Genomic DNA, 24,250 nt, shown 5'->3' on the forward strand with positions numbered 1-24,250 from the left:
GCGCAGTGGAAACGAATCCCACTAGGAATCATGAGGTTGTGGGTTCTATCCCTGGTCTCACTCAGTGGGTTGAGGATCTGGTGTTATCGTGAGCTGTGGCATAGGTCACAGACACGGCTTGGATCTGGCGTTGCTGTGGCTCTGGTGGAGGCCAGCAGCAACAGCTCTGATTAGACCTCTAGCCTGGGAACCTCCATATGCCACAGGTGTGGCCTTAAAAAGACAAAAGACCAAAAAAAAAAAAATGTATATGTATATATTAAACACTCTTTTGAAAGAGGACTCAGAATTTTTTTTTTGAGAATAGCTGGAGTTTCCCCTTTCCTGAAAAAACCATGTTCATGATATATCAAAAACACACTCCAATGTTAATGTCTTTAAAAAGGAACTTAATAGACAATGTTTTAGGAAAGATCCCTAGTGTTTGCCTTATTTGCTGCAAGTAATAAATTCTTCATTCTCCCACCAAAAAAAAAAAAAAAAAAAAAAAAGGAATTTGAAGATTTGTGGATACAAAATTCTAGGTTTTTATTTTGTCTATACCTAAGGCAACAGCTGTTTTTAAAAAGCAGCTCGTCTTTAAGTTATTCTGTAGCATTCAATTTTGTTTTCATAGAAACAATTTATTTTCACTCTTATGAAGAGTTGAAACCACATAATTATGATAACAAATACAGTTGGCATACAGAGGCTAAAAACATATATAACCGACTCTTGAAGCACAAGAGCAACTCTCTTCTTTTGAGCTAAAATACTCATGAATGTTTTACAGAGTGACCTAGTAGCCTTGAGGGTTCATTGAGTCATGGGCTTTGGTTGGTATGTTTTTCAGAGAATAGCACACTTTGGTCACTCTGGAGAGTTGATTAAATTGGTGTTAAATTCTAAGAGTGCTATGGACATGGACTGAGCAGTAGGAGGAGGAAAAAGGAGTAAAAAAGAAGTGGTCAGAGAATTGGGGGCATAATCAAGATTATTAGATTGGCAGGGGAGGCAAGGTGTGTCAACTGCTGTAGAAAGGTCAAGAAAAGAGTTGGAAAACTAAAAAAAAAAAAAGTGCGGGATCTGTAGAATAGAGGTCATATAGTCTTTTGATAGAGTTTTGGTAGAAAGAGGCAAGAAGCAGATTTGTCAGATGTTAAGACATAGTAGGGACACCTTCTTTGAGCCAGGACTTGACGTAAACTTGGAGGCAATATATTGAGGTCCTTCTGTTGAAATGAAAAATGGTTATCTTAGAGATTGCTGCTTGTATGATTCATTTTCTTTATAATAATTGCACTAGAGAATTAAATGTAAAGACTTGGTTTTGGAGTTCCCATCGTGGCGCAGTGGTTAACAAATCCGACTAGGAACTATGAGGTTGGGGGTTCGATCCCTGGCCTTGCTCAGTGGGTTAAGGATCTGGCGTTGCTGTGAGCTGTGGTGTAGGTTGCAGACGCTGCTTGGATCTTGCGTTGCTGTGGCTCTGGTGTAGGCTGGCGGCTACAGCTTCCAATTAGACCACTGGCCTGGGAACTTCCATATGCCACAGGAGTGGCCCTAGAAAAGGCAAAAAGACAAAAAAAAAAAAAAAAAAGACTTTGGGTTTATCTTGCATAGTGAATCTTAACTGGGGTGATTTTGTTCTCCAGGGGATGTTTGGTAATGTCTGGAGACATTTTTGGTTGTTAAAACTAGGATGGTCCTACTGTCATCTAGTGGGTAGAGGCCAGGAATGTTGCTAAATATCCTTCAGTAAACAGGATACCCCCCTCCCCCCAACAAAGGACTATCTAACTCAAAATGTCAGTAGTTTGGAGACTGAGAAGCCTTTAATTCTGCGGTTACTTGAATTCTTCAATCTTGCAAAGTTTATTCACGCTTGGCTTCCATAATTATTAGCTAATTTATAAGATCCCCCAACTACCTTCTTTTTAATGGAATGGTGGTAGGAAATCATTCTGGAGGGCTAATGGGTCTCATTTTGAAGTGTAGCCTGAACCTACTTAGTGCTGCCAAGAGTTGGGGATTTTGGCAGTTCAGGTTCATAGTAAGAAGGGTTCCTTCTCTAACCGTATATTATTACCCAGCTTTGACGTGCTAATGAAAATTGGGACCTGTTTTACATTTGGAGAACTCTATGATGGGCACATTTGTAACCAGAACCAAATGTTTCTTTTCAGTCACTCTTCTAAGAGATTGTGTAAAATATTTCTATTTGGAGAACTGATTTTTGAAGGCCTTAGAAAGGGCTTGTCCTTTTTGCTGAATTTCCATTTTGGGCTCAAAGGCAGGTGTGTCATCATCATTGTCATTGACAGGTAGTATAGTGCCCTCTTAATGCTTGGTACTGTACAGAATACTTGAACAGAAATAACATTCAGAAGATGATCCCAGTGTAGAACTCCTTCTGTACTGAGTTTGGGCTGAGGCAGTGGTTCTCAAATTTGTGAGGCGTCAGAGCACCAGAGAGTCATGATGCTCTTGACAAATTCATTTTATCATGTGGACTGTGATGTAGCACCAGATAATTTAAGGCTTTGCTTAGAAATAACTATTTTAAATTTATGTGCAATCATTATGTCAGGATTGTCTTTGACTACACCTGTCAGTGACCTGACCAGTAGTGTCTTAAATGATAAGGGCCTAATTTATGTGTTCATTTCCCATAACAGTAAGTCTGGAGGGATGAAATCCAGAGTAGGGGTAGTGATCCATAATTCCTCCGTGCTCTTCTGTCTTTCTGTCTACTGTCCTAGCTTGTGACTTTCAACTTCATGCATATAAGATGCTGCTACAACCTTACACAAGAGGTTTACTTTCCAAGCAAAGAATGGAGGAAGGAAGGAGGAATGGATAGTGCTTGTATACAAACTATGGTATGGAGCAAGGGAATCTGGAAAATAGATTACTTTGCGGAGTACCTTGTCTCCCAGAAAATTTGGGTTCTCTTGCTAAGTAGGGAGGTAAGAATAGATGCAAAGTAGCCAATTAGCCATGACTGCCACAATAACAAAACAATTTAAAGAGTATGGGGCGTTCCTGTTGGGGCTCAGCGGGTTAAGAACCCGACATACTACCCACTAGGATGCAGGTTCGATCCCTGTCTCACTCAGTGGTTTAAGGATGCAGCATTGCCACAAGCTGCGGTGTAGGCCACAGATGCGGCTCGGATCCGGTGTTGCTGAGACTGTGGTGTAGGCCTGCAGCTGCACCTCTGATTTAACCCCTAGCCTGGGAACTTCCATATGCCATAAAAATTAAAAAAAAAAAGTATGTTCCTGAGCTTATGACATTCATGATCTAGTGTTCTCATAAAACACTGTTGGGATTTTTCTTTTGATATGCTTCTTGAAAAATTGGTTTTGTTGATAGTTAGCAAGGAAGTAATCTTAGTGAGGGTTTGAGAAATATATGTGAGGAAAAACTTCTTTAAATGAGAAAATTCTCTCTATTGGTTTTCTTCTTTCAAATGAGAACTTGAACTTCTTACTTGATTTTAAGGAAGGTACACTATAGCCTAGGACACCAGTTTTCCTAAGGAACATGGTTTGGGAACCATTGATAAGTGATATTTATGTGTACTATTAAATTATTTGTGTTTCTGCTTTCACTTGGGTTGTTTTGTAGATAAGAACATCCTTTCCTCTCTCTTTTAACATTACTCACATTTTGTGGGCAATTAAAACATTCTTTATTTTAAAATGCCACCTATAATTTTGTATAATAATTCTATACTAGTTTTATAATCAGAAAGAATCTTACTGATTTTTCAAGGCCAGTGCAAGTCTTGCCATCCTTGACACTTCACCCTGTACTTCAAATCCATTTTTATCTCCTACTTCTTGAAACTGTTAGAGGAAACATAGCCTGTGCAACACAATTTCCCCCATATTATAGACTGTATTTGTATTGAATTCATTACTGATTGTTCTATGCGTTAGCAACATTACAAACTCCCTGTTTTTTTCAGGATGTTGCAAATTCTTTGCATAGGATTGGAGACATAGTAGATACCGAATTGCTTTCTGATCAACTACATAATCACATGTAACACATTAACACACATGAAAATAGCATGGATTTGATGTAAAAGGTGTAAAAAGAAAACGTGGCATATAAACAGTGGAATCGGAATTTCGTGACTTTCACCCTTACCTGTTAATGTAGGAGCCCTAGCTCCCCCAGAATGCCTCCTTGCCAAGTTTATTCTTGGAGTCACTCAAGGTTGTCCTGTGTGGGCTCACTGGTGTGTTCTGGCTATTGCCACATGGTGCATTTTTTCTTCCTGCAGTGAATGTTTGCTGCTTCTCAAGTTGCTCATTGGTACCTCCCCCTGGATATCAGAGGTGCACCTCCAAGCCTGACACGACTTGCTTCTTGGCCTTGTGCTGCCCTGCCCAGATGTGCTGTTGATATGCTGGGGCTGTTGAGATGTCCCAGTCCCTTTTCTTCCCCTCTGTTACATCTTGTCATATGGGCATCAAAGTGGAGCTCTTTATACCTTGCTACCTCAGAGTTTTAGTTTAAATTCTCACTCTAAAGATTGAGAAGCCATTCTTTAGTTTCTCATTGTTGGCCCTCCTGTCTCCGTCATTATGACCCTTTGGGGCAGTCTGAGTGATAGACACCACTCTGTGCTTGGAATCACTCATTTGTCCAACCAAGGCTTTGTTTATCAGGCCAAGTTTTTCTGTCTCAGTAAGGATGATTGTTCCTTAGTCCCTCATGCAAACAGATGTCCAAACAACTCTCACAGATATTTGAGGATCTTAGTAGCAGGGATGGTTTAGGCTTTATTTTATGTTTATTTTAGGGCCCCACCTGCAGCATATGGAAGTTCCCAGGCTAGGGGTCAAATCTGAGCTGCAGCCGCAGGCCTACACCACAGCCGCAGCAGCACCGAATCTGAGCTGCATCCTCGACGTACGCTGTAGCTTTCGACAATGCCAGATCCTTAACCCACTGAGTGAGGTCAGGGATTGAACCTGCATCCTCATGGACACTATGTTGAGTTCTTAACATGCTGAGCCATAATGGGAACTCCTGGTTTAGGCTTTAGATTGCAAACCCATTGTGCTTTTAAAATACAACAGGTAAAACATTATAACTCAAAGAGTCTCAAGCCAGGATGGCAAATCTTAACTCAGAGTGTGATCTTCACCCAAAGATAAAACAAAAACTTTACTTATTCTTATTGGGTATATCTGATTGTATTGGAACCACATGTGAACTTTAAGGCTACAGAGAAGAAAATAAGAGAAATACACTAAATTTTTTCCTTTTCAAATTCAAATTGTGCAATTGAAAATATTACTATGGCCTCTAATGTTGATTAAGCCTGTGGTTGAGCAAAGATGTGCTTTTTTTTTTTTGCTTCCATTACATATGGAAGTTCCGAGGCTAGGGCTCAAGTCGGAGCTGCAGCTGCTGGCCTATGCCACAGCCACAGCAACACTGAATCTGAGCTGCATCCTCGACGCAGGATCCAAGCCTCGTCTGTGACCTACACCACAGCTCACAGCAGTGGCAGATTCTTAAATGGCAGTGAGGCCAGGGAATGAAGCTGCATCCTCATGGATTCTAGTCAGATTCATTTCTGCTCTGCCACAATGGGAACTCCGATATGCATTCTTACTCTCTTTTCCAGAGCGGTTCTTTATTAATATTTAGTTATCTTGTTTGGATTTCAATGCATACATTAGACCGAAGCTGAACTGAACCTTCTGCAAGTTCCCAATAGCAATGTAGGTAGATAGAAAAAGGCAACCCCCACACTTAGGATTGAGCCTCAGGACCTATTGCAAGTGGTTCAGGAGGGGAGAGAAGAATGAGCAAAAATTGGGAGATGAGGAAAACCTAGAAGATAAAGCCTCCAGAGCCAGAGTGAAGAGAATTAAAATATGTCGTCTGTGCCTTGAATAGTATGTGAAACATGGAGAGTGACAAAACAGCTGCATTAATTTCCTGTTGTTTTCATTTCTACTTGATTTTTTAAAACATTTTACACATATGTTTGAACTTTAGAGCAAGCCAATTCTGTGCACCTGAGATCTATTTAAGGAAAAGAAGAAAATTTTTTGGTAACCTATAGTTACATAGATGTATGCTTACTTTAGTGCAGTACTTGGTTCAGAGTGGTTACTCAAATAAGGATTGTGACTATCAACTCCGTGGGTATTTCATTACTTGACTGCCAGATCCTTGGAGGGTCAGCTGGGAGTAGGCGGCCTGAGACACATGGCAGAAGATTGAGGACAAATGGGGCAGAGAGAGGCAATGAAATGTCAACCAGGACAGATGTCACTAGATTTAGAAGTGGAACCTTTTTGACTCAATCCAAGTCCTGCTCTGAAACTAGAAGCCAGGGATGAGGGATTGTTGTTTGCCAGGATCTCATCTCCATCTAGAGCCGCAGGGGACCTTGTGCTCTTCCCAGAGACTTCCTGCTATTGAGCCACAGGGTCAGAAACTAATTTAGGCCTCTCTGTTTCCAGACGCATGTTCTTCTGTGTACTGGGATGGATTTTTCAAACAACCATTTGTTTATTGTTTGCATAAGTGCATTTGTTATAGCTCTCATTCCCAATGGGAGGATATGAAAATGGGCTGTGGAGTTGCCTGACAGCTCAGTGGGTTAAGGATTTGATGTTGTCACTGCTGTGGCTCAAGTCACTGCTGTGGCATGGGTTTGATTCCTGGCCTGGGAACTTCTGCATGCTTCAGACACAGCCCAAAAAAACAAAGAAGGAAGGAAAGAAAAGAAAATGTGCTTTGTAGTGGTTTTCACCCAATTCCATGTGATTGGCAGTGTTACTTAGCACTAACCTTGAAGCAATTTAATAGGTTTCCTAGAGAGATTAATTTGATAGTTCCAGAACAAGAGTAACAACCTTGGAACAGGAAAAAAAATGACCACAGAATACTAGTATCATTGATAGGCTCTGCTTCCTGTGGTGGTAAAAATAAGTCAGTCATATAAAAATTTTAAGTCTAGGAAGACTTTGAATCTCTTTCTTTGCACCTAAATGCTCCACACATACCTATCGTATGATATCCAAGCTTACGTTATACTTTTTTTGTAATTAAAACTGTTTATTTGTCTAGAGTAAATAATGGTTACCTGAAAGTTATTCTGGGTACCAAAAGAATCAAGATTCCTTTAGTTAAGAATTATTTGTTGTCCTTAAAAGTTACTTAATCACTAGAAAAACAATCTAAAACATTAAGACCATAGTAAGAAGACGGTCTTAAGCTCTTGGCAGACAAAATAGAAAGATTCTGTAGATTCACCTTTGGGAATTATGTGAAATCCTGAAAATTTTTATTTTGCTTTGCTTCATATACTTTTAGGAGTATTATTATGCAAGGTTCTTTCTTGAACACTTTGTGTCCTATAGAACTTGCTTTTAATGTTATACTTGTGAATGAGGTGTAAGGATTTTTCTTTTATTTATATATGTACATTTTGATAAAAAAGACATATGAAACAGTTTTTCCTCTTTTACAGAATTAAATGTGAGGGAATCTGATATAAGAGTTTGTGATGAGTCATCATGTAAATATGGAGGAGTCTGTAAAGAAGCCGGAGATGGTTTGAAATGCGCATGTCAGTTTCAGGTAAGGAAGTCAAATCTCTTTTCAAAAATTTTACATTTATCATATTTTGTAATTCTACAGTTTTCAAATTAAAAAGCTTATTAAAATACCTTGAACCCCATATGAAAGTTGGGTTCACAGACCACTGATTCTTTTTTTTTGTCTTTTTTTTAGGGCCGCACCTGCAGCATATGGAGGTTTCCAGGCTAGGGGTCGAGTCGGAGCTGTAGCCACTAGCCTATACCACAGCTCACAGCAATGCCGCTGGATCTTAACCCACTGAGCAAGGCCGGGGATCAAATCTGCGTCCTCATGGATGCTAGTCAGATTTGTTTCCACTGAGCCATGATGGGAACTCCCCACTGATACTTTTTTGTTAGATGAAATGCTATTATTTGTACCTTCCATGCTGCTTTTCTTGAATTATGAGGACAAACTGGCACTAATAGAATGTGAAAATGCTTTGAAAAAAAATTAAAGTTCTATTCAGTTGTAAGATATACTTGTCAGTGAAAGGAGAAAGGAGATAAAATACAGGTTGCAGTAGAGTCGCTTATTTAAGATGTTGGCTTTTTTCCCCTTTCCTTCTCTTTCTGGTCTCATTCCCTTCTGTTCTTATTTGCTTCTGTCTTATCTTTTTAGGCCAAAGAACATGCCCGACTTGATGCCTCAGGGTAGATCAGGGTTAGAGATGGGCTAAAATGGGAAACCTCAAACTAAGAGTGTGAATATCTTTGCTTTTCAGATGCTATTTTAATTGTAATTCTGTTGTCTAAAAAAACAAAAAGAAGGGAAGTGAAATATATTACTTTCAGTTCTTCTTGTGTTTATTGTCTGTGATAAAGTTATAATCTGGCTTAGAATGTTGCTCACAAGGTGGTCCCTGATTCAAGATTTGAGAGGAGACAAAAGGAAAAACTAGAATTTTTTTTTTTTTGCCTCCATCTGTGGCATATGGAAGTTCTGGGGCCAAATTTCGGATCCTAGCCACAACTGTGACCTACGTCACAGCTACAGCAAGACCAGATCCTTAACTCATTGCCCTGGGCTGGGTATTGAACCTGTACCACTGCTGAGACAACGCCATATCCTTAACCCACTTCGCCATAGTGGGAACACCTAGAATTTCTTAAAACTCATAATCTTATTCTAATTGTGCCCACTATTTTGGGTTTTAAAGAGTGGAAAGGGTACAGAGATAAGGAATAAAAGTATGGGATAGTCAGTATTTCTCATAACCCTATAACCTCAGGCACATTTCTGTATGATCCATCTGAAAAGAGAAGTATTTCCTACCCTTTCTTATGATATTGTAATGAGAATCAAAATTAGAAAGGGAACTTGAATGCCAAAGCCTCTGGGGAAAGTATTAACTATAATGTTTATTTTCATTAAGAGAGATAGAAAGTTTAAGTAAAGGGGGAGGGGGTGGAGATTATACTATTGACCAGCCAAAAGGGCTCTTCTTGATCAAAAGGGACTGTTACAATCAATTATGTATTCACAATAGCCACCTTTGAAGTGCCTCAGCTGACTTTGTGTCCACCCCAGTCGCCAGCCCAGTGTTGAGTCTAACTACCCTCCTGTTCTCCAAACTCTTAAGAGGGATAATAACTAAAGTACGCTTATTTCCTTAAAAAAAGGTGTTGGTGTACATAAGGTATAAGCAAGCCCTCATGGGCTTTTACTTCTTCCTGTTCTTCATATTAGAAAATTTTTATGGACCTCTCTCAAGGTTCACTAATCCGTTCTCTGTTGTCTCCATTTGCCCATCCAGTGAATTAATTTCAGATGTTTTATTTTTAGAATTTATAGTTTCTCTTTGTCTCCTGAGATTTCCTATCTTTTTATTCATTACAAGCATTTTTTTCCTTGGGCATAGATATACTGCTTTAAAATCTTTGCCAGTTTCAACATCTGGGGCATCTCAGGGACCATCATGGCCTTTTCATTTGAGAATGAATTGTATTTTCTTGTTTTCTCATATTAATTTTGAATGCGTCCTACTCATTGTGAATGATGTTTTTGGAGTGTTTGAATTCTATGATGTTCCTCTGAGTATTGTCGTTTTTGGAATAGTTCAGTTGGCTGAACTTAAATTGAGGACTCTGTCTTCTCTATTGAGGGTAGCAACACAAAGATCATTTCTTTGAGCCTTAGCTGGGCTACTTGGAGTGTACCCCTGGGTGGTTGGCTGAGAGGTCAGTCACAGAATCTGGGGACTCCTTGCTCCCTCTCTGCTTCCTGGGATTTTCTTTGTCACTCTCCAGTGGCTCTGGTTGCCCTGAATTCCATCGTCTGGTTCTTCATGCCAGAAAGATTGCAGGTTTTTTGGTTGGTGTTTTAGCCATCCTGTATGGGGAAAACTGGGACTCTTCCCCTTTTCCCACTGTCTTACATTTCCTTGGGTTAAATTCCTCGATATGGAATTGTACCAAAGGGATGCTTGTGTACACATTAACATTCTGACCAACAGCAGTGTATCAGGCTGTCTGTTTCCTTTCAACTTCTTGGTAGTGGATTTTGTCAATTCTTTTATTATTTTATTTTATTATTTTTTGCTTTTTAGGGTTGCATCCATGGCATATTGAAGTTCCTAGGCTAGAGGTCAGATTAGAGCTATAGCTAACAGCCTACGCCACAGCCACAGCCACATGGGATCCAAACCACATCTGCAACATACACCATGGCTCATGGCAACGCTGAATCCCTGACCCACTGAGGGAGGCTAGGATTCGAACTTGCATCCTTATGGATACTAGTCAGATTTGTTTTTGCCACGCCACAACAGGAACTCCCTCAATCCTTTTAAATTATGTCACTCCGAAAGGCAAATAAAATTTTTTTGTTTGCATCTGATGATTAGAACAACTGAAAATGTGTCAAACTTATTAACCATTTTTAGGTGAATTAATATTTTAAATTCTTTGTCCATTTTGGGGAGTGTTTTCTTTTCCCCTTGTGTTGATTTTTAAAGACATATGTATGTATATGTGCAGACACTGTATATAATACACTATTCATGTCCTTATAATATTGCTTCTGTGCTGAGCATTTTATATCCATTAACTGCTCTAAATATTTAATACATATATAGGTTTATATAACTCATGAACTCTCATGAGAACCTGTGATATAGTACTATTTTGATATGACTTTTTTTTTTTTTAAATGGCTGCATCCATGGCATGTGGAAGTTCCTGGGCCAGGGATTGAATCTGAGCCTCAGCTGTGACCTATGCCATAGCTGCGGCAATGCCAGATCCTTTCATCCACTGTGCCTGGCTGGGCATCGAACCCATGCCTCTGCAGCAACCTGAGCTGCTGCAGTCGGATTCTTGACCCACTGCACCACAGTGAGGACTCCTTGATATGATTTTTAAAAGAGTGATATCTGCATATAGTAACTAATTTGAAGATATTAAACATATAAGATGTGTAATGTAATGAAAAAAAAATCTTCACTCCTTTCCAGACTACCAGTTGCTCTTTTCAGAGGCAATGCCTGTTACTTCTTGTGTTTCTTCCTAGAGATATTCTGTGTATTATACAAACATATAGGTGTTTTAATTTCTCTTTTAAATACTAAATCAGTTAATAGTATTTTCCTTAGAGATGGTTCCTTTTTAGTTTGTACAGTTTACAAAAAAAAAAGAGTTCTATAAAGAAGTTATCCTAGTGTCATTTTCATTTTCTTTAGATTTTTTATATAAAGAAGTTTTAAATTTTCATTTCACATTTATCTTTGTCTTTATGATTCTTCCTTTCACTCTTTGAAAGTCTTTTTCCAGAGTTCCCATCATGGCGCAGTGGAAACGAATCGGACTAGGAACCATAAAGTTGTGGGTTCGATCCCTGGCCTCGCTCAGTGGGTTAAGGATCTGGTGTTGCCGTGAGCTGTGGTGTAGGTGGCAGACGTAGCTTGGATCTGGCGTGGCTGTGGCTCTGGCATAGGCCAGCGGCTACAGCTCCAATTAGACCCCTAGCCTGGGAACATCCACATGCCATGGGTGTAGCCCTAAAAAGACAAAGGACAGAAAAAAAAAGTCTTTTCCCTGTAACTCTAAGATTGTAAAGCCTTTTTGACCTTTTTAACACACTTGAATGGCTAGAGAATCTTCTCATGATCCGTCTGAATCCTTTGCATTCTTACCTTGTGGCAAAGCAGGGAAAGAAAATAAGAGTTAGGAGTTGAGATCAGTAGACGTTTATCCACTGCTTGCTTTGTGCTGAGTGCTAGGCTAGATGCTGGGGATATAAAGATGTTTAAAGACGAGTTGCTTGCCTTGTAGGAGCAGACTGCCTCAGGGCTTACAGCATGATTTGATCCTACTGCTGAGCAAACCTTCCTTTGACTACTCCGCCTTCTTATAAGCTTATAAATCTGTTCAAGTTAGACTTAGGTTCTTGCCAGTTTAAGAACAATGACCTCATATGCCCATTAAACACTTCTCTGCTAGATGCTTTAGCAATATCTTTCAATTCATTAAAAAAACTTGCTTATGATTCAGCATGATTTCAGTGTTAAAAAAGCATTCTGGGATGTAATTTAAACACATTTTAACAGATAATAACAGGATTTTAAATTCTAAAATTGTTTTGTTCAGTCTGTTAATAGGAGCTGTTATATCTTGCGACATACATAAACAGAGCTACTTTTTAAAATTTTTTATGAAGAAAAATGATTGGTATTGCATCCTTCCATTAAAACTTCAGTAATACACAGGAGCTCCCACTGTGGTGCAGTGGGTTAAGCATTTGACTGTAGCAGCTTGGCTTGGGTTGCTATGGAGGTGCAGGTTTGATCCCCTGGTCTGTTGGAGCGGGTTAAGGATCCAGTGATGCTGTAGCTGCGACATAGGCTTGCGGCTCAGATTCAGTCCCTGGCTGGGGAACTCCCATATGCCACAGGTGTAGCCAAAAAAATGAAAAAAGAAAGCAAGAAAAAACCCAAAAAACTCCGGCAATATACAAAGAGGAGCACCTATGGCTTTTTCCTTGTTTTCTTTGTTCATCTTTGTTCTTCTCTCTTGAGTTCTCTGGATTGTATGTCCTATTTCCTGAATTTCTGTGTCTTCTCTGGCTTGGTACCATGCCCTATTAGATAGATAGATAGATAGATAGATAGATAGATAGATAGATAGATAAAGATAGATAAAAAAGAAGAGGAGGAGGAGGAAGAGAACAGAAGAGAAATAGAGTTATTATAAGGAATCGGCTCACTCAATTAAGGACACTGAGAAGTCCTGCATTCTGTAGCCGAAAGCTGGATGCCCCACAAGGCTGTTCCAGGCAAGGCCAAAGGCCTGAGAACCAGAAGACCAGGTCCCAGCTCAGCAGTCAGATGGAGAGTTAATTAATTCTCTCCTCTTTTACCTTTTTGCTCTAGTCAGGCCTTCAGTGGATTAGATGACCCAACCACGCTGGGGAGGGCATTTATTCATTCCACTGACTTAAATGCTAATCTTATCCAGAAACACCCTCACAGATCCATCCAGAAATGCTATTTCATCTAGGCACTGTGGGGTCCAGTCAAGTTGACATGTAAAATGAACCATTACAATCTTATTAATACTATTTATTCTATTCAGCACAGTTCTTTTTTTTTTTTTTCAGCACAGTTCTTGATACTCAGTGGGTACATAATAAATGCTTGAGTGCATGTGACTGCAGAGTTGTACACTGTTGCACCTTTCTAAATTACAACAAATCACATTCTTCCAGCAAAAGAGAAGGTAAAGAGAGAATTCTTTCTCCCAGCAAGTGTGGCAATGTAGAGGACTCAGACTTTAGGTTAGAGTCAGTGCCTAAGTCAGAAATTGCATCTTGTTAAAATTGCCCTCAATTTTAACATACCATAATGAGATGCTCCTAAGAGAGACCCCTGTAAACAGACTGAACAAGGAACTGCAAAAAAAGTGTACTTCTGCCATTGTATGCTCACTCCTTGATATGCGCTTGTTAGGCTGAATTTCAGGGACATTGTCTGCACTATTTTAAGCCCCCCTGCTCTATGGTGAGATCTGCTGAATAACCTGAGTGTATAGTGTTTCAAGTACATCTCTTGTCAGGAGTTTTGGGTCTTCCATGTATTAGCAATGACTTAAGACTCAGAAATGGTAATAGCAATAGCAGAACCAGCCAGTGTTCTTTTTGGCCATTCCTGCAGCATGCAGAAGTTCCCAGGCTAGGGACTGAACTCACACCACAGGAGTGATCTGAGCCATAGCAGTGATGATGCCACCAAGGGCCTCCAGAACCAGCTAATGTTTACTGAGAATTTACTATGGCCAGATATAAATGATAAAGATGGATCTCTCTTATTAATCCTCATAACAATTTTATTAGGTAGATACTACTATAATTACCACTTTACAGATAGGCAGAATGGCACTGTTGCTAGCCCATAGTCACACGGATGGTTGACCCAGGATCTGAACCCCACATTTGACCTCATTACTCCTAGCTCTAAGCACTAAGTCATGTGCTTCACAGGATTTTTTTTTCTCATATTTAAGTTAGTTTAGGATATTTAAAGTTGTAGCCAGTGCTTACTAATTAGAAACTCTTCAATAAATGTTTTTTATAACCATATAGATTCTTAGGCCTATCAGACTTAATGACCCCTCCTTTTTTTGTTTTTTTGTTTTTGATTTTTTGGGCCTTACCTGCAGTATATGGAAGTTCACAGGCTAGGGGTCAAGTTAGAGCTGGAGTTGCTGGCCTACACCACTGCCATAGCATAGCCAGAGCCAAGCCGCTTCTGCGACCTACACCACAGCTCATGACAATGCCGGATCCTTAACCCACTGAACGAGGCCAGGGATTGAACCCACATCCTCATGGATACTAGCCAGGTTTGTTACTGCTGAGCCATAATGGGGACTCCTAATGACCCTTTTTTATAACCAAAAATTTGTATTCCATTTCTTTGCTATTCTTAAATGAAATTCGTAGATAATGTAACCTACATAAACACATAATTAGAGAAATCAATATAATGTGCAATTGCAATATAAAGGAGAAATAAAAGGAATTTATAGTGAAATAAGTATTTCAAATGTAAATGCTTGGGCCTGATTACACTAGAAGACAATATAGTATGAGGTGATTATAGCTACTTAAACTGAGTATTTGGATTTTTAAAAAGTTGAGCAGCAGCAATTTCATACTAGAAATGCTTGAAAGCAAAAAAGTAGAGGTATGGTGGATGCTAGAATAAAAACAATTGAAATTAGAGCAGCCTTATTTGTTTATGGTTTTAACATAGTTCCTACATGAATGCCTAGAGACACATTCAGAAATTGTATAGTATGTACATTCCGTGGAACTATCCTTTGCAGTACATTGAGCACCCTTGCAATCCATCTGCTAAATGACAGTAAGGTCCTTTTATCATTGTAAAAATAAAAAATGCCTCCATCAGGGCACCCACCCCTAGGGGGTGATGTTAGTATCTGTGAGAGCATTACATTACAAAGTTATAGAGTTGGCTTGAAAAGTCCATAGACTTAGTATTTGACATCTTGCAGCTTCTGGTCTTTTTTTTTTTTTTTTTTCTTTCTTTCTTTCTTTCTTTCTTTCTAATTATGCATTGTATAACTGTAGGGTAACATTGATTTCCTGCAGACATCATACAAGTTATTGTGTACGTTTTAGGGGAGGAGAATAAAGGAGTGTGATCCTGGGGAGTTCCCATTGTGGCTCATTGGTTCAATCCCTGGCCTTGCTCAGTGGGTTAAGAATCCGGAGTTGCTGTGAGCTGTGGTGTAGGTCACAGACATAGCTTGAGTTCTGTGTTGCTGTGGCTGTGGCATAGGCTGGTAGCTGCAGCTCCAATTTGACCCCTAGCCTGGGAACATCCATATGCTGCAGGTACGGCCCTAAAAAGGGGGAAAAAAAAAAAAGAGTATGATCCTTAAAAAATTGGAGGACTATAGAAAAGCACTTAGAGTAAAATTTTAACTTAAAGTCGATGTAGGAGTCTGCTTTTATTGTATAGCCAATCAAATTGGTTATAAAATATTTTATTAGAAATTATTTTGGCCATTGCTTGACCTGGAGTAGCATGCCATATTTATGGTTCATAAAGTAAGTTGACCACTTTTTAAAAAGTAAATAAGTGAGAAAACTAAGTCTTGTACATTGCAGAAAATTGAGAAATATAGAAAATCATAAACTTGGAAATAAAAAATCATGATGATCCCATGCTGTACAGTGGGAAAAAAAAATAAAAAAATCATGATGACAAGTAATGTGAAAAATTTATTGGTGTTATCTTTTAGGATTTACTTTATGAATATTTATTTTTTCTCCATATTTTTTCTAAATAATTGAGATATATTTATATAATTATTTTTTGCTGTAGTTTTATTTTGTATTATTTTATTTAAGAAACTTGCATTTAGTTTTGTGGGTTAGGTAATATGTTTTAAAATGGCACAAAATTCTCAGAGTTATATACATGGTATCATCTGCTTTTCACCTGACATTCTATCTTTTTCTGACATACAGTATTCTTGTAAAGGGTAGTTTTCAATGACTGCAATATTAATTCCTTGAACAGATACAGCGTACTTTAAATAAACATTGCCTGTTGGATATTTAGGAGGTTTCTACTTTTGTGTGTGTGTGTGTGTGTGTGTGTGTGTGTGTGTGTGTGTGTTTAGAGCCACACTCATGGCATTTGGAGGTTCCCAGGCTGTGAGAATTGGAGCTGTTGCTGCTGGCCTACACCTCAGCCATAGCAACGCCTGATTCGAGCCAAGTCTGCTACCTACACTGCAGCTCACAGCAATGCTGCCTGATCTTTAACTCACTGAGCAAGGCCAGGTATTGAACCTGTGTCTTCATGGATACTAGTCAGATTAGTTTCTGCTGAGCCAAGATGGGAACTCCGTCGTTTTTGATATGAATACATTTCTGTTTGAAATGACTGTAATAATTTTTATCTATAATAGTTTCCCTCAGATAGATCCCTAAGTGTGTAACTCTAGATAAAAAATCTTGTTTCTATTTTAAGACTCTTGAAATGTATTGTTAAATTATATTCTCAAAAGATGGAGCCAATTTAAATGACTGTAACAGGCATACTGATATGCCCACCAAATTGAAGTTTTTGTTTGTCTAAAAACCAGTTTTATAAGCTAAAAATAGCACCCCATTTTCACATGCAACTGATTGCTAGTGAAAGTCAGCATTTTTTTTTTTTTTTTTTGTCTTTTGTCTTTTTGTCTTTTTTGTTGTTGTTGCTATTTCTTGGGCCGCTCCCGCGGCATATGGAGGTTCCCAGGCTAGGGGTTGAATCGGAGCTGTAGCCACCGGCCTCCGCCAGAGCCACAGCAACGCGGGATCCGAGCCGCGTCTGCAACCTACACCACAGCTCACGGCAACGCCGGATCGTTAACCCACTGAGCAAGGGCAGGGACCGAACCCGCAACCTCATGGTTCCTAGTCGGATTCGTTAACCACTGCGCCACAACGGGAACTCCTTTTTTTTTTTTTTTTTTTTTGTCTTTTGTCTTTTTGTCTTTTTTGTTGTTGTTGTTGTAAAGTCAGCATTTTTTAATATATTCATTGACCATTTGTTATTTTTCTGTAAGTTTGTCTTTTGTCCATTTTGTATTAATTTGTACTATCTTTGTCTTATTTTATTTATTTAATTTTTTGGTCATGCCTGTGGCATGTGAAAGTTCCTGGGCCACAGATCAAACCCATGTCATGGCAGTGACCTGAGCTGCTGCAGTGGCACCACCTGGATCCTTAACCTACTGTGCCACAAGAGAATTCCTGTTCTATTCTATTTTAGAAATGATAACTTGTGTCATAATATTTTACCCAGATTTTAAAGCGTTAGTTCTTTATGTTTTTGATGTATAGAAGTTTTAAAGTTTTTTAAACAATACCAATTCAGTGTCATTTCTCAAACCCACATCATCATTTTTCTTTTCATCTGCTAATTCTTCAAAGCCCAGTTGACATTTCTCTTTCTCTAAGGAGGATTTTCTTGAATACTTTAGTTTAGAGTAATAGGTATTAGATATTATATTTATCCTCTGTACTTTTGATTTAGTTCCTGATTTTATATATATATATATATATTTCCTATTTTTATGGCTTTCTAACAGGATTGTAAGGTCTCTGAGAACAGCAGTTACCTCGAGACTTTGTGTACTAGAGGTATTGACTAAGTGAATTTTGATAATACTGAACTGACATTATATCTTTAGTGTTCATTACAAACATTGGCAAGAATTTCCTCTTATTTCCCTGGATCCTAAGCAAATGAAGTAGATAGGATAGAGATTTTCATTCTTAATTTTATGTATAGTTTATAGTTATTTTCATTATGAATGTGAAAAAAAGGCATAAGAAAGCATAACTCTTCTTTTTTTTAAACCAAATAAAAGAACAAACTCTCTGGGGTAGAAGTATGTCATAACACTATGGTATTGCATTCATGCATATGAAATAAAGCATTAATATTCACGCCTAGTTCTGAGAATTTATTTTTGTTTCTTTTGCAGTGCCATACAAATTACATTCCTGTCTGTGGATCAAATGGGGACACTTATCAAAATGAATGCTTTCTCAGAAGGGCTGCTTGTAAGCACCAGAAAGAGATAACAGTAGTAGCAAGAGGACCATGCTACTCTGGTATGTGTGATATTCTCCTGAAGAAGTGTTAGAAATGGTTCTGTCATATTTTCTGAAAGGAAGTTTCCAGTCAGAGGTTTATTCCCAAAACCACCGTATGGATTGATGATGATTATGTGGGGCGTTGGGGAGCTCTTTTTTGCCTCCATTTCATGTTGCTTTTTAACACCAGGTGTTCTTGTACTGTGTCACTTCTTAGGACGTTTGTAATGCTTCATGCCCTTTTTTGGGGGGGACATTGCATATCTTTTGCCTTTATGGTTTGAATATTAGAATAAGATTTTGGATGGGAAATGCTCTGGGATCCTTTTGTTGTTTTTTTTTATCTTTAAGGGTAAGGAAGGAGTGGGGAAATGTCCCTTGAAACTCATTAGTGGCAGCTCAGGATTGCCTCTGTGCTAGCTCTTCTCTCTCTCCCTCTCCGTTTTTTTTTTTTTTTTGCCTGCCCAGTGACATATGGAGTTCCCAGGCCAGGGGTCAGATCTGAGCCACAGTTGTGACTTAAGCTGCAGATGTGGCGATGCTGGATCCTTTAACCCACTGTGCCGGGCTCTGATCAAACCCACATCCTGGTGCTGCAGAGACACCCCAGATCCCATTGCACTACAGCAGGATCTCCAACTCTTCTCTTTTTATATCTTCTCTTTTCTGTCTGCCAGCCTTCATCACTGACCTCCCCCAGTTATTATATTTACTTCCTTCTCTTTTCCTTCCTGAATTGGTAGTGGTTAATCTTGGAAGGCGTTAATGCTAGTTTGTATTTGGGAGGGCAGGGAGGCAGGGTGAAATATTGTAATAGCATTAATATATGAAGGTTAACAGTAAAGGTGGAGGCTATTTTTATATGATTACTGCATTTCCTTTCTTTCTATATTGTAATGCCTGTGTTCAGTTGTTCTTGGGCTCCATTGCATAAGCATGATTGATTGATCTTATAGTTGATCTCAAACTCCAGGTCCAGTAATACCACATGACTCAAAGCCCCCACTCTGAATTATGTGGATGGTCTTTGTGATGTGGCCAGCCCTCCACCCTAAGAGTGTTGAGTGTGGCCGGCCCCACCCAAAGGTCTGATGTGGTCAGTACCTGCCTCAAACATTAATTGCCTTCCAGAAGCTGAGGATGGAGGCCAGACCTCTCTTTGGTCAAGGCCAAATTCTTTTCCATACATTAAATAATTAGGTGCCTGGTGCAATTATGATGTTTTAGCCCAGTAGACTATCATTTGGTGTGGTTCTTATTATATACTTCTCTAAGTACATTATGTTTTGCAGACTTAATTTAGAAACTAAAAAGGAATATGGAGTTCTTTACAATGCCAAATTAATTATGCATCATTTATGAGGAGTTTAAGACACCAACTGCTTTGATATGCAGTGAATGTTAAACATCAGGAGGCAGAGCGTTAGATTGGAAAGAGCACTGTACCAGGGTTAAAAGGCCTGCCTTTAAAATAACTTCAGCTCTTGTTTTTTTGTATGACCTTGCATAGGTCACTTAGCTGCTGTGAGCCTCAGTTACATATCTAAATTGTTAAATGAATATCATCTCCAGGGGTTGTTAAGTGAGGATTGAATGAGTTAAGCTATCAGGTGCTATATTGAGCTTGTTATTTGCTGGATGAGGCTGGTTTTGCTCTTGTCATTTGGTCTGGTATTGGTCCTATTTCCTGTGCTAGACATAACACTCTCTTTTGCTTATTTGAAAACTCCTTTCTAGTGCTTTAAGGTTGAGCTTAATTAAGCCTTTTCTCCTCTGAAATCTTTCTTCTGTGGCATCTCCTGGCAGAGTTTGTTCACACTTTGTGCATTTCTATAGATGCACATACTGTAATTCATTTATCCAACACATCCGCCTTCAGCCAGATCCTGTTTTTCAACAGGAAGATGTCCTACATAGGGAGGTACATCCTAATACCAGGATTGGGGCCGGGGAAAGTGTATGTCCAACGAAATGATCTACAAGAAGAACTTGACCTCATTATTACAGTGGTCACAATATCTACTTTATTTCAGAATTTTAAATAATGCCTAAGGAAGGTGTGAGATGTTATATTTATTAACATTGGACATTGGTTGAAACAAAGGTTGGGAGTAAGTATCTCCTACACTGGGACTGTCTTATTTGTCAGTTTATTCTTCCCACTTACCATGTTGTCTAGCATGTAATACGTACCCAGTCAGTGTATGTGCAATAGAAGGGAAAAGGGAGTTTTCCAAGAAAATTTGGCAATAAAAACAGAATTAAATTGAGTTTCCTTCTTCCTTATCTTTTTCTGCTCTTTCACTCTGTTTACTCACAGAAGAATGGTTGATCAATCAAAATTGAACACAATTTGTATAAAAATCCCATGAAGATTTGCAGTGGGTGCTACATAAAATATGTGTTTTTCCAGTTCCTTCTCTTTATCCTATGTTTGGGAGTATGGTTCCTGTCTGCAGGAGACTAAAGGGAAGGGAGTGGTATTGTTGAGGGCATCTCCTGTGACTCTAGAGAACTGTCTCAGGAACCAGAGTGGGTTTGCTAGGAAATCTCCCTTGAAAGTACTGGATTAAGTGTCAAGATCATTACTTGCCATCTCTGCTTTGTTGCTGCTCCATGATGATGGTACTGCAGCATTACTTTCTTTTCAACATGCTTTGCTCTATATGTTGGTTCTTCTAGGATTATGAAATAAATATTTTAAATTCATTACATTTTACGCGGGCTTCATGCTAGTAACTTTGAGGGAGGCTCATTAATTTCACTTGTAACAAGTTTCCCACCTACACCTTGGTGAGATTCCTTCTGGTTAGGTTTCCTAGAGGAAAGTAATTTCATCAGTAATATGAAAACTTCAATCCTGAGGGTCTTTCCTTCTAAAGCTTGGGAATGCTCATACCTTTTGGCTTTTGGCCTTGATCCACAAATTTCATTAAGAAGATTTTTGGAACAAGACCCAAAGCCTTTTTTCTGCCTTTCTAATAAAAGCAGTTTATTGAGTATTCCTCTCAAGCTTTAGCAAAATTAATTTTTTCTTCTGCTTTGTAAGTGAATTAATTAAAACTATTCCTATTTAGTCATTTACTTTACAATACTTATAGTTCTTTATTCTGCGCACCTGGGTATTTCTTGAATAGGCTACCAAGATGTATGAGGTATGGATGATTATGTGTCCAAGGAGTTTATATTTGGAGAAAGGTACAAAATAGATGTATAAAAATAAACTGTTAGATAGCAAAAAAGAAGTGAGAAATGGGCTACATGAGAATGGATATCACAGTTTGATTTTTGATAAGAAATTTTACTATTTGACAAAATGAAAGTTCCAGGAAAAGTTTCATATTCATTCTTTGTTTTCCTTCTCAGATAATGGCTCTGGATCTGGAGAGGGAGGTAAGTTACAAGCACCCCTAAAAGGCATTTGTATTCTTTCACTTTTTTAAAAACAGCTTTTCTGAGATAAAATTCACATACCATACATTTTGTCCATTTAAAGCATCCTATTTTAATACACTTGGCCTTTAATGGCTTTTAATATATTCTGAATTATATATTCATCACCATAGTCAATTTAAGAAGATTTTTATTACCCCAGAAAGAAACCCTGCACCCCTTTGGGGGTAATGGCTCTAGATATTCTTTTTTCCATGCATTTTTTTTTTTTTTTGTCCATGCCGGCAGCATATGGACATTCCTGGGCCAGCAATCAACCCGCCCACAGCGGCAGCCCAAGCCACTGCAATGGTAATGCTGGATCCTAAACTGCTGCGCCACAAGAGAACTCCTCCCTGAATCTATTTTTCATTATAGGTTTGTTGTCAGACAAAGGGGAAATGTTGTTGCTCCTGTTAAATTTAAGTTATACCAAAGTGCCCTCTCCTTAGGATTATCCACACAAATGATTTTAGCTTGGACCAGAGTATTTGTAACTCTCTCCCATTCCTTACTTACAAATTTTGCTCATAAAGAATTTTCAAGGTACAATAATAAAAAACTGTTTAAAAAACTAATATTTAGTAATAGCATATAACAGGAGCTTATACTGAATTAGAATTCAAAATGACTAATCTATTTTATAGCCTAATGAAGCTGTAATTCTTTTTTTTTTTTTAGGGCGGCACCTGCAGCATAAAGAAGTTCCCAGGCTAGGGGTCAAATTGGAGCTACAGCTGCTGGCCACGGCAGTGCGGGATTCAAGCCGCATCTGCGACCTATACCACAGCTCACGGCAATGCCAAATCCTTAACCCACTGAGCAAGGCCAGGGATTGAACCTGGATCCTCCTGGATCCTAGTTAGGTTCATTAACTACTGAGCCACAGTGGGAATTCCCTGAAGCTGTAATTCTTAATGAGTATCCATTATATGCAAAATAATTGAGGTGCTATGGTGATGCACTAGAAGAAAAAACACTGTTAAAATTTATATTTAGGGAGTTCCCACTGTGGCCTAATGGAATCTATGGTGTCTCTGCAGTGGCAGGGACGCCAGTTCCATCCCTGGCTGGCTCAGTGAGTTAAGAATTTGGTGTTGCGGCTATGGCATAGGTCACAGCTCTGTCTTGGATTCGATCCCTATCCTAGGCACTCCTTGTGCCATGGGGCGGCTAAAAAAGAAAAAAAAAAATCACACGTAGGCAAATGAAAACTACAGTTGTGATCCTTTCAGCACTGTCTGAAACCTTGGTCCAGACTTCCATGATTTATATAATCCTAAAATTCTAGAGTTGAAAGGGGCTATAAAGGTCGTTTAGAGAGTAGAAGTACTATCCTGAAGAACAAGTACAGGGATGACAGTTTCCAGCTTAAAAAAAAAAAAAAAAATTAAAGCTATCTAAAAATAGAACTTAATTTAAATGGACGTATTTATGTAGAAACCTCATGATCATGTGTAAAGGATGAGATCTTAAATTCTAATTCTTAGAGCTGGAAGGGACTTTGAAGGATCATCTGGTCTAGCCCCTTTGGTGAGGTACTCTGTTAGGAAACTGTCATTGTTCCTATATTAAAGAAGTGGAAGTTGATCTCAAGATTTGCTTATATGATACAAACACTGGATGTCTTGCCCTGAGGATGTTGTTTATTAGCAGTTTTTTTTAGGGAGTATGAGTTAGAAGGGTTAAATGGTTTGCTCAGATTAATACTCAGACTTTAGTGAGCTCACAGTGACTGTATGATTTCCAGATCTCATGATGTTTCTGTGGCCTTTGAAATTCTTAGGATTATGGTCCCCTGGAATCTCTTTGGGAATGTTCATGAGAATTTGTGGAGGATTTCTACTTAAAGACTAGGCAGACATCCAAAGTGGCAAGTTTGCAAAAACTACCAAACAGGCACGTGGGTCTTTGTGCTTTCCTTATAACACCTCTGCTGACTGACACCCCCTCAGGAGGGCGTGCTTCCCCACACCAGTGAGAAATGTCTTGAGTAAACCACAGTCCCTAGATTGGCCTCAGAACTGATTTCCCTGGCCAATTTGAAATTATCAGGATAGGATCCACTCTAGTTGAGACGCACAAATGTAGGGTTCCCTAAATGTGGGATGTGAACTTTGTTTTGTTGTTCACTTTTTTTTGTTGTTCTGGATCGTAGGAGACCCACACACTTAGGTATTCTGGATATTTTTGGCTGTGCTTGGTGGCAAAGTAGAAATGGGCAAGTTCTTTGTAAAGAGACCTCTCTCCTTTTTTAAATTTGGGGATAATTTTTTTGAAACTCTGGAATTCATTGTCACATAGTTACAAAGGCAGATGTGAAACTGATGTGAGGAAAAGGTAGTGGTTAGACTCTGCTATGTTGAATCACTTTGCTAACCAGGGTTGCATAGGCTGTTTCAGTAGAGCGGTCACTGGACTGAATTTATTGCTCATGTTCTTTTTCCTCTCTCTTATTTAATATTATGATAATTCTTCAAAAGAATTAACAAAACCATATTGTTCCACTTTATGTAGGTTAAGGGATTATTTGCTAGCCTCAATACTTGTTTTTTTCACAGAATATTTATATTCAGTATTGACAACATTTTTGGACTTA

General features: G+C 38.8%; 1 protein-coding gene across 5 annotated transcripts in view; it reads left to right on the top strand.

Annotated features, from left to right (window-relative positions):
• TMEFF1 (transmembrane protein with EGF like and two follistatin like domains 1) overlaps window positions 1–24,250 on the top strand; it is a 102,584-nt gene that overhangs the window by 19,229 nt on the left and 59,105 nt on the right. For all 5 annotated transcript variants that reach the window (XR_014824808.1, XM_005660298.4, XM_013993712.3 and 2 more), the window contains 3 exons: window positions 7,493–7,602; window positions 18,108–18,237; window positions 21,586–21,612. Coding sequence is in view for 4 of the 5 variants with exons in the window: in XM_005660298.4 (XP_005660355.2) it covers window positions 7,493–7,602; window positions 18,108–18,237; window positions 21,586–21,612 (267 nt within the window). In the remaining variant the exon portion in view is untranslated. The remainder of the gene's footprint in view (window positions 1–7,492; window positions 7,603–18,107; window positions 18,238–21,585; window positions 21,613–24,250) is intronic.

The sequence above is a fragment of the Sus scrofa genome, chromosome 1 (genome assembly GCF_054392235.1).
Source record: "Sus scrofa isolate SSC_HxYL_T2T_F1_AM1 chromosome 1, Sscrofa_HxYL_maternal_Yorkshire_Landrace_v2.0, whole genome shotgun sequence".
Taxonomy (NCBI): Eukaryota; Metazoa; Chordata; class Mammalia; order Artiodactyla; family Suidae; genus Sus; species Sus scrofa.